This window comes from Amborella trichopoda, chromosome 9 (genome assembly GCF_054954075.1).
Source record: "Amborella trichopoda isolate Santa Cruz 75 chromosome 9, AtrichopodaSantaCruz75HAP2 v2.0, whole genome shotgun sequence".
NCBI classification, from domain to species: Eukaryota; Viridiplantae; Streptophyta; class Magnoliopsida; order Amborellales; family Amborellaceae; genus Amborella; species Amborella trichopoda.
In genome coordinates, this window is record NC_142344.1 from 3,466,804 (window position 1) to 3,477,267 (window position 10,464).

Consider the following 10,464-nt stretch of genomic DNA (forward strand, 5'->3'; position numbering starts at 1 on the left):
TATAGGATTAACCCTTATCCTCGCACAAGTGACTCCATAGGTAATCCACCTCCATTGTTTTTTTTAGAAAAATTTTATATAAAGTCAGACTTTAAAATTTAGAATTAGGATGCAGCACTAAAATCTTTCGAAAAATGTTGTTTTGATGTTAAAAAAACATCTAATTTGATCATCTCGAGATGTATAGATAAGGGAAAGAAAAAAGAGATTTTAGATCTTAAAAATAATACATCTTGCAACACATATTTCGGACTAAATTTCAAAGTGTTAAGAGATATGTTTGATTTGAACTATTTTTAGAGTCTAAAATTTTATAATTAGAGATAAAAATAGATTCTTACACCATCCTAGCAATTTTTCATACTAAAATTACATCCCATGACAAAGGTTAGAGGTGCAGCTTACTTTGATTGTTTGAGATTGCAACCTTGTACAAACCATACCCTTGGGTTTATGAGCATATAAAAACTAGCCCTAATTTGTTCAAATTCTTATAGGCCTTTAGTAAGAGGCCCACGGCCAAGTCCATTCTTCCAATAATATTTTGCTTTAATGCTTTCTGGATACTTAGAAGTGATGCTGCAAGTTTATTTCGTTCGATCTGGGATCCAATTCTCAGAGAAATGGACCTTCCTTCACAGTGGTAACAAGTTGAGTCCCATCAATCTCTCTCTCTCTCTCTAAAAGGTAACACACAAGCTCACCCAATTGGAGGCTAAGTTCTGAAAAACTTAAACAGAGGAAGCAACTAAATCAACACTTCTATGTGACGCTTCATTTCACTCTTTTTCAACTCCAACTCTTGATCATGAGTATTTCAATGGGTTTTTTTAGACTAAATCTACAGAAATGAGTAAAATGTTAAATAATTAATTTTTTTAAGTTCGTTTTGGTTCTCATCCCCGTAAGAAAGGTTTCAGAGCAAATATTTCCCTTCTCAAGTGGATAAAGAAAATAAACAGACGTGATTCTCGTGGGTCAACTGATGCACTTTCTCAAATGCAATCTTTCTCAAAAATCCATCTTAAAGATAGATTTTGAGCCTAATTTTACAGGTCAATAATCTCGATTTCCTCAATTATAAATATGAAAAAAGAACAAGAAAAAAAGAAGTTGAAACTCAAAAATAGATTGCTTTTTGGACTCTTCATCAATGCCATTTTAATTCTTCATCGTTCATTTGCTATTTTTTAAGTGCAAAGTAACATATCTAAAGCAAAAATGCATCTAGAATACGGGCATTGCTGTGGGGGGGAGGGGACCTCAGTTAAACTTTTCCCTACAAAATTTATCATTTTTATTTCCAAGTAAAAAAAAAAAACTATCATTTCTATTTGAAAAAACAGATCCCAGCACATCTCCATTATTCCATATATAAAAAAAGATTGCGTTTTCAAAATAGAAAGCCACCAGGTTTTGAATTTCGTATTTCCACTTACAAATATTTCTCTTTCTTTCTAATCCTATTACATTTGCATATAAAGTAGAAAGCTACAAAGTTTTCAACATGGTACACGACCCAGCTTATGCAGCTTTCAAGAATAATCGAATCACATGACATCAGGGGAAAGAAGAAAAGATATCATGACTTCAAAAAAGTGAGGAGACATTTCTTATGTTTTTGTGTTGTTCCTGTTTATCATGGATTCCATCAGATCCCAACATCAATGTCCTGAAAAGGCTCCTGAGACTTCAAAGTGCGTCAATGAATTTCTGGATTTTTGCTTGCGCCTTTTCCTTCTCTTCAGGTCCATCCAGATCTCCAATATTGTCATGATATTCCTGCAAAAGAAGAAGATGAAGAAGAAGAAGATGACGAAGAAGAAGATGATCATGATATAGCACATGAGCTCAGAAAAGCAATCAAGGTTTCCCCAACTCGAAGAACAGCTCCTTTAAGTTCATACTTTGCACTGCCATTAACTGTTCCTCCTAGCTTTATGGTGACATTAAATTCAGGGATTTGTTTCTTACAAATCTGCACTTAGTTTAGCATCAAGAAATTTGATCAACGCATCTGAGAAGCAAGATCTCCTGATAAGGGAACTGATCCACTAGAAGCAAAGCAGATAAAAAACAATTGATATACAAATTTATACGATAAGCTATCGGATAACCATGCACGGGATACTCGTAGTATCCATTCCGTAAACTTAAGACATCTGACACAGAATGAATTGTTTCAGAGATTGTAACGACAGAAAAAGCTACTGATTCATTCAAATGCATCCAACTGATAACAGTACAAAAGCAAAGAGGTGAAGTTCACATACATGTGAACTTAGAACTGATACCTGAAGTATTTCCTTGACATTCTCCTTTGACAATCTCTGCTGCCTGAGTAGTAGCTCAATTCTTGATCTCATTCCAGAATGCCCGAATAGAAATAAAAAGAGAAAAAATATTTAATAATGATCTACAACAATTTTCTGAACTGAACATCAGATTTAATGTGCAATAGATCCCAAAGGGAACACAACTTCTAAAATTATCATCACTTACTCAGAACACCAAAGATGCCCAAGAATAACTGCTATCAACTGCAAGTCCAACAACCTCAGTGTCAATGATTATGAAAAGTTAAAGGGGGTCTAAAAAGGGTGTCAGGGATTAATGGGATCTTATTTTGTTAAATGATTAGATATACTGATATGGTAATTATCCAAACTGCAGTTGTAAAATAAACAAAGATCTAATAAAACAAACACAGAAAAAAGGTAATATATATATATATATATATACTTGTTTAAGGGTAATCTTACTTGAAGAGTATAAAGTCCAGACTCTAGCTTCCGATTGTAGCGCTCCTCTTCATCCATCTGTTTATGTTAACACTTAGACGATCAAGACACAAAGAAACTAGACGACCATAATATCAAAATAAAGTCTCAATGATTATGTTAAATAGGGCAGATAGAAGAAAACCTCTAAGTCCTCCAATTCAAGCTGGTTCAATCGCTCAGTCTCTGCTTTCACTCTGTCCAAGTATCTACAGCAGATCGAGAGTTTTATGAGACATTTTCATATTTGATTGGTTGTAACAAGATTCTCAAGACACCTATAGAGAATAGTTATATAGATATGTGATGAACCAAAAGATGATGCTTATAACCAGCAAAGCACAAACCAATTTATACTTCTACAGCATCCTCACCTCATGTATAGTTCCATTAGTCTATCGATCTTTTCACATTCATTTTCCACAAATTTGCTAAGAAGTCGTTCCCTTCTTGAACCCCGAAAAATACCACCTTCATAGGAAAAAGAAGATAACTAGCATGAGCTTAACAAGTGAATAAACAAGATTTTTAATGCATGCATTAGAATCCAATTTCAAAAGCACAATATTTATTACCTGCTCCTCTGTCCACGTACATCTTGCAAGCAAACTGGCAATGCTATGAAGTACAGAAGTAGTTTAAGAAAAACAAGTTTTCTATGTCTATTCCACAGAATATGAATAGCAGGTTTTCGACTCTGCTCGGCCATGGCACTTGGCCACCGAGCTGGTCAATTTACTCGGGAGATTCCCAGTCGACTCACCCGTGTCTGAAGCTGTACCTTACAATAGCCTCCAAAAAATGTGTAACAGAAATATGAAGAGTACTCCCCAAAGTACTCCCCAAAAAGGGACAAATTTTAAAATTGCTAAAAATGAAAAAAACGTATAAACAATGGAAAAAAAATGTAAAATATGAAGAATGAAACTAATATGATAATGATGGGCCCCACTCGCTAAAACTACTTGATAATCCAATTTAACATATCCAATTTAAATTTTTCTATTATTCTATCATTAAATCAAATGAGGCCTAAGACACTGCAAAAATTGAAGTGTAAACATCATCAAATGAAGACTTAAGAGTATAGATCATACACTGCTCTGCAATATGAGTTCATTTGTATACACCAATACAGACTCACAGGCTCAAAGTCCCACAGAGAGCACTACACTGCAAGGAATATAGGGACTCTACACTGAAGTACTTACCGCGAGTGTTGTAGATATGCATAATATAGGGACTCCACACACTAATACTTCCACGAGTGTTGTCGATATACATAAGGACCCTGGTGTCAAGGAAGAGGTCCCTTCCAAACATGTCTGTGATCCATAGAGCAGTCCCTTTGTTCATGGTTTGTCTGTGTGCAGCTCCCAACCCAAAGTCTCTATGGCTTATCCAGCCTTGCTTTGGCTCTGTTATCACCACCTTGACTCTGCCATCCACTAAGCTGGCTTTTTTGCCCACCATCTCGGCCCTCCTCTTTCTCCTCCCCCGTAGAGGCCCCACCATCTTGGCCCTCCACATCTCCTGCTCCTCTGGCTCCAGTTCTGTTGCCTCAATCCCCCCTTCTGTTGGGATGCCATCTGGGTCATCAGCTAATTCAGCTTCATGTATACTCTTGTTGATTGCTTGCTCTTCTCATTCTACCAGCCATTTATCTCCTAGATCCACCAAGAACATGTAGTCCAAGTTGATGGGATCGTAATCATTTTCTCCCTCCTCAACTGCCTCTTCCTCAAGCTCAGGTAGTAGTGCACATAAACTAGCTTGTGCAGCCTCTCAGTTTTCAGCCTCCTCCTTGCAGTATAGGTCCACTGCGATGTACTCCAGGAGGGTTGGATCTTGGGATCTACTCTAGGAATTCTCATTCACCACACTAGGTTAATCGCGAGAAAGAGGGAGTATTGACCTTGAGTCCAGATAGGTTCTACCTTGAACCCCCCTCTATGTGCACTGAGACCATAGAAGGATCCAAACAGCACATACTACAAGTTTCTCAGTCTAAAGTCTGAATTGTCTAAGGTGCTGCTGTTTTGCAAGTTGCAAAAAACAGGGACTTGAAGAAGCTGATTCTTGAAGACGACACATCCAATTGCAGTGAAATTTTGAACAATGGAAGGACCTCGAGTTTAGTTGATGTATACAAAATTTCAGCACAATTTTTTTTTCTAATTTGTGAGATATTAACATGTATGTGATTGCTGCCACTGCAACTTTCAGAAGTCATGTTCTCTATAACTCTAACCCAACATCTTCCTCTAGACCAACAGCTAAGCAACAAATAAAGTGATCCCAATTTGTGATTTCTAGTAAATGTGCAAAACAAGATAACGGGACATTCTTGTGCACCATGATTTTGTTGAAGGGGCTTGAAATTACATGATTGGCCTCTTGGAAACTAGTTTGGTGTAAGATGAGACTTATAAGGCGTAGCATTAGAGACAACAAATGTCTGACCTGTTATGAGCAGGCATTTCTTTGGGGATTGGGAAACAATCTTTTGCTAATGAGCAAAACCAAGGCAAGTACTGAGAATTATCTTTTGGCCTCTAGCAAGAGAGGCTGAAGGAGAGGTTGGGGAAAAATAGTCCTACAATGCAATCCCCTATTAAAGCACTAAGACAATATAGAGAATAAGAAATGTCTTCTAGAAAGAAAGTTGAAGACTTAAAGCTAAACTTTGATGGCAGAGGCACAACAATGATTCAAGCTAAACTTTCATAGGGCCTCTTGCAGTAATTGGTTCCAACAAGGTTTGGAAGTATATTAAGAAATGTTCTAATCTGGTGAAAAGTTCAGAAGCATCATTGCCAATCAGATAGGAAAAATGTACTCCACGAAAAGAAAGGTTGGGGTGCTACATGGTGAAATTAGGATCATTCTCCAGTTCTTCAATCACAAGAGGTCTTTGTAAATGTGGAAATATACGTACCATTGAGAATTTCACATATATTAGAGGAGATTCTAGCAATTGTTTGTTCTCTGAACATGCATGGGAGGTAAGTGAGGAGCCGGATATGTTGGGTAGGGATGGATGACCACAACAAGAATGTACTCGAGTCATCTAATACTTCCAACTTAAATATTTTGTGGTTTTCTCCTGAAGAATAAAGCTTGTTATTAAGAAAACAACTGAATATGAAAACTGCTTTCCTGCACTCCAACAGTGTCTGAGGCACTGAAACAGCATATGCTGTTTGTGTTTCACATACAACATTTGGATCACATGATTTCTGAGAATCCCTCTATTATTCAACATATTTTCGACAAATGAATGACAAACTCACTGCTTAATTGTCATACTACGGCTTCCTTTTCTTTGCAGACCAACACGTAGCTCCAAGCCAATGAAAACAAAGAAGAGGTTTCTATACTCTAAGGAGTGATATGTGATGCTTACTATAATATGCATACATCATCATCATCATCATCATCAGAGCCTTTTCCCAGCTAATTGGGGTCGGCTACATAATATGCATACACGAGGAATAAAACAGATAGAACAAAATTTTATTTCTCTTAAAAAGTAAAAAAGACTTGGGCCCTGTTTGGTAATTGAGAAAATAGGAGAAAAAGAGATGTTTCTCAGTTACCACATTTCCCCTGTTTGGGAATATGGGAAAAGCATGGAAATACGGCATTTCTCTGTGTTTCCATGCTTTTCCCCAATTTTGGGGAAAACTGCAGTGCACCCCCAAGGGGTACATCGCTGATTTCTCAGGAAAAGAGGAGTAACGAGAGACCCCCTCGTCCCCCTTTTATTCTCTAACCTCACACTCTCTCCCCTCTCCATTTGTAGCCCTGACAAATCTTCTCTCTTTAGCCCAAGCAGTCTCTCTCCCATTTTTACAGATTTTTCCAGTTTTCACAGAGAGGTTGCCAAACAAGGGTTGTCAGCTTTCAGCCACAAAGTTTCTACTTCTACCTTTTCCTCAGTCTTCGAGTTTCTCAGAGATTCTCCAGGAAAAAGCTTTCTTAGTTACCAAACCGGGCCTTACAATACTCTAGATTATACACAATATAGCCTGGAGCCAAGTTTACATGAACATTCTCCCAAAAAAATAAAAAAAATGAAAAGTTTTGTGCAGCACAACCTGTCCAACGACCCACTATTCTGGCCTTTCTAATAACTTATGCAAAATGGTGACACTTCCTAAAATAAATTCACAAATAAAAGAAGATTTCGAGCATAGATTTAAGTTACATTCAGTATCGCATCAACAAATAAAAAGACAATCAATACACGTTTAATTCATACAGAAAAACTTATGATCTTGTTTAACAGACAATAAGGATATGAGATAATAGATACTGGATAGGAAATGGCCATAAATGATTTATCTTAGTGAATTCAAGCATTAGGGGAAAGCATGAATTTCAATTCATGAGTCACATAAAAAAAAAAAGAATAAATCAACAGACCAAAAAGCCTATTACCTATAGAATAGTTGAACTTTAATATGCCCAAATAAGTGCATGCTTCAGCCCAACTAATTAATGTAAGTTCGGGAGTGCACTTGCCTGCTTACCAAATAATGATGCAATGAGTGAAACAATGCGCTCTTCTAGCTCTTCTTGATAGCTTTCTTTATTTTTCTTTTTGTTGACAGGAATCTGAATAAGTCAATATATGTAAGTCATGAGTTAAATGATAAAAGCAACCAGTCATGAGTTAATAGATAAAAGGTACCAGCAAAAACGTAGGTGACTAGGTGGACAAGGGACTTGAATCGAAAATGTTGATGATGAGAATCCATATGACACATAACTTCACTTTTAATAATGCTCGGGAGAAAGGAGAAATGCATGAGCAGCAAAGACCCAAACCGAAAACATTCTATATTCCTATAAAACACCTATATTTCAGAGTCAAGGTTTGCTTATATAAAATTATTAAAATATGCATCCTTTCATATACCAATGTCATTTTTATCACCTATCAAACATAAAACAAAGGCAAAAGAGCCCAGTGTCCTCAGCAAAGAGACTAAATTTGATATATACAAAAGCATCTGACAACAACCAAGGTGTATCAAGGGCTCATGACAAAAGCTTACAAAGAGCATAGACGTTGAAAACATCTTTAGTAGAAATCCTCAGTAGAAGAGCAAAAAATCTAGAAACTAAGACTCAACATGAGAATGCTAAATGATAGGATATCAACAAAGTCGCTGCTGTGGATTGGGTCGGCAACCAACCAACAAAATGCATGATTCACTAACAGCATAAAAAACTAAAAATAAGGAAACTGAACACTGAACAGAGTGGGTGAGTGGGGGAGAGATATAGAGAGAGACTACAGGTGCAATGAACAAAACAGAAACAAATGGGTATAAAGAGAGAAACTTGCCTTACCCATGAAAGTAGCAAAAGCAGTCTTCAACCCCAAAACATCCACAAACCGCTCACAAGCCGGAGGATACTTTGTCATTGCAAAATCAAGCACCCTTATTGCCGACCCATAAGCCAATTTCTTCTGCTTCATAATAATAATCATCAATTCCACCCCCTCTGCTTTCAAAAACCTCTCCTTGTTCTCTAATGGCATCACCAAACTGCACAAACAATCAAACAAATTCTCTACCATTTCCTCTTCATCCCCACTCTTTGGGTCCCTCGATTTATAGAGAGCAACAGCCTGAAGAACAATGTCCACCCCATTCATTTGCCCTAGTCTCCTCTGGTTTGCCCCACTATTCTGCAACAAAATTGCCAATATCTCTGATGCATATTGTTTATTGCTATCGAATTCTCGAGCTTTAATCTTATTCAAAAGCCATCTCATAAGCTTGGTTCTCTCACAAACCAGCTCTGCAACTGATGGTTTAACCTCAACCATGTTCTCGATGGTCGCCAATGTATTATATATGGCCGTCATTTCATCAGGATCAGTTTCTGAGAGACGCCCTAGATTCTGAACCAGTAATTCTAGAGCATTGTTTTCAACAAGAGAATCAACAAGAATTTGAGCTGATTCATCGCTGTCTTCTAAAACATCTTCATCAGTTAAGTCTTGAAGAAGCCCTACCACATCGACTGCTATATCTGTGTTCTCATGGCCTAAAAGCCCTAGAATGGAAGGAACGGTATTGAGTTGAACCAGATCAGGGTAAAGCTCTGGTGCACCAGCTAGAATTTTGAGCTTTTCGATTTCTTCATGAAGTTCCACCTCTGAGTCTGCAAATTTGTCAGGCTGGTCTGGATATTTCATTCTAGCTTCCAGGTTAGCATGGAGCCTGCGCTCAAATGAGAGGATCAATTTCCTTAGGGCCCTTTGGTCAAGAACTTCAACAGAGCTCTGTGATTTCTCGACAGCTTCAAGGAGAGATAAATCAAAGCCATTCTGGTCCGGCTGTGGTTCGAATTCATCTCTTTTGCGTTTGAAGTCATGGTTTTGGGAGATTTTCTGCGCCATGAAAGGCGGCCACTAGAAGAGCAAAGTCTCTGTAAAAACACTAACCCTAAACCTGAAAAGCAAGAGCTTTCTTGCTCGAAACACAAAGGGAAATGCTCAAAAACCCTAACTTTAATTACAAAAGGGAAAGGTTTTATGGCTTGAAACCAGAAGGAAATCCAGTGAAAACCCTATCCCTAATCACTTTAGTATAGCATTACTGTATCATCGTGCTGATGGGAAAATAGAGGGGAATGTATAACAAAACCGAAAGTTTATATAGAGCCGAGGCTCTAAACCATCAAATTGGTGCGTACCTCAAAAATTTGACTAGGAGATGTTGTTTTGAGCTCAAGTATCCTCAAATTGATCATTTCGACATCAAGATACATGAAAATAAAAAAAAAATAGATTTTAAGTTTTGAAAATAATGTATTTTGTAATACATTTTTGTACCGTCAATAATCAATATTTTTCAGTTTTTATAGATATGTCGATCTACATTATTTTTGAAGCTTTAAACTTTAAAAATAAAAATAAAAATATATTTTAAAGTAATTACAAAGATTTCCAATATTAAAACTACCTTTCTCGATACCATTTGAAGGTAAACTCTAATTTGATTGTTTAGAGCTTAAGCTCTATACAAACCCACCCCAAACAAAAAGCAGTGTATTATATTAGCACAGTAAGGTCACAATTGTTATTAGCCGTTAGATGAAAAATCTTTCAATGACTTATGACTTGATTTGACTTATGACCTGATCTCAAGACAAACAAATTTTATCCCTTTAAAATATGCCTTTTGCCTCCTAATTTCATATCCAACACAAAAATAAACATAGCCAAGTTATATAAAACATGATTTTCATTTTACCATCGGTTTTCATTAGGTGCCCACCGTACATCACAAATAAGGAGCACATTTGAATTTTGCCAGAAGATATAGCTCGGGAAAGCTTATGATGGCTTGAATATCTATGTTCAATTTTATTTATAAAATTTAAAATTTTAAAAACTGTTGAACCGAATATATATAAAAACACTTAAAAATCTTAAAAATTGATAACTTGTTACAAGATGCACAATTTTTAAAACTTGTTATAAGATGTAGAGACTTACATTAATACTTGAAAAGTCTTAAGTACATTTCCTTTTTAAAATATGTAGAGAGCTTTAAGATATTATCAACAGTTTAAACAAAATAAACTTATAGTTACAATCAAAATAAGAAAATTAAAAATTTCTATACATCCAACCAATGGTTTAAAAAACGGATCGGTG

At 36.5% G+C, this 10,464-nt stretch overlaps 1 protein-coding gene across 5 annotated transcripts; it reads right to left on the reverse strand.

Annotated features, from left to right (window-relative positions):
• Window positions 1-1,390: 1,390 nt before the first annotated feature.
• Window positions 1,391-9,410, reverse strand: LOC18437738 (ARM repeat superfamily protein). Of its 5 annotated transcripts, none has more exons than XR_016041053.1 (8): window positions 8,142-9,410; window positions 7,316-7,400; window positions 3,155-3,251; window positions 2,926-2,989; window positions 2,763-2,819; window positions 2,503-2,540; window positions 2,295-2,355; window positions 1,391-1,782 (listed from the first exon to the last, which is right to left on the reverse strand). XR_016041053.1 is itself a non-coding variant. In XM_011626388.3 (8 exons), exons 1-8 carry the CDS (start codon window positions 9,199-9,201, stop codon window positions 1,693-1,695), a joined length of 1,557 nt encoding a protein of 518 aa, XP_011624690.1. In that variant the 5' UTR covers window positions 9,202-9,410; the 3' UTR covers window positions 1,391-1,692. The 5 variants fall into 5 exon arrangements, 2 of the variants coding, with proteins under 2 accessions (XP_011624690.1, XP_088703277.1); XR_016041054.1 differs by having other exon boundaries at window positions 7,308-7,400; XR_016041052.1 differs by having other exon boundaries at window positions 7,308-7,400; window positions 8,137-9,410.
• Between the last annotated feature and the right edge of the window lie 1,054 nt (window positions 9,411-10,464).

Bases quoted from the DNA above. Each gene is read 5' to 3' on its own strand.
- LOC18437738 (XM_088847151.1), bottom strand. From the start codon at position 9,201: ATGGCGCAGAAAATCTCCCAAAACCATGACTTCAAACGCAAAAGAGAT. The intron at 2,820-2,925 runs GTTTTCTTCTAT...TAACATAAACAG, and splicing joins TTGAATTGGAGGACTTAGAG to ATGGATGAAGAGGAGCGCTA. The intron at 1,783-2,294 runs GTATCAGTTCTA...CTTCTTTTGCAG, and splicing joins ATGTCAAGGAAATACTTCAG to GAATATCATGACAATATTGG.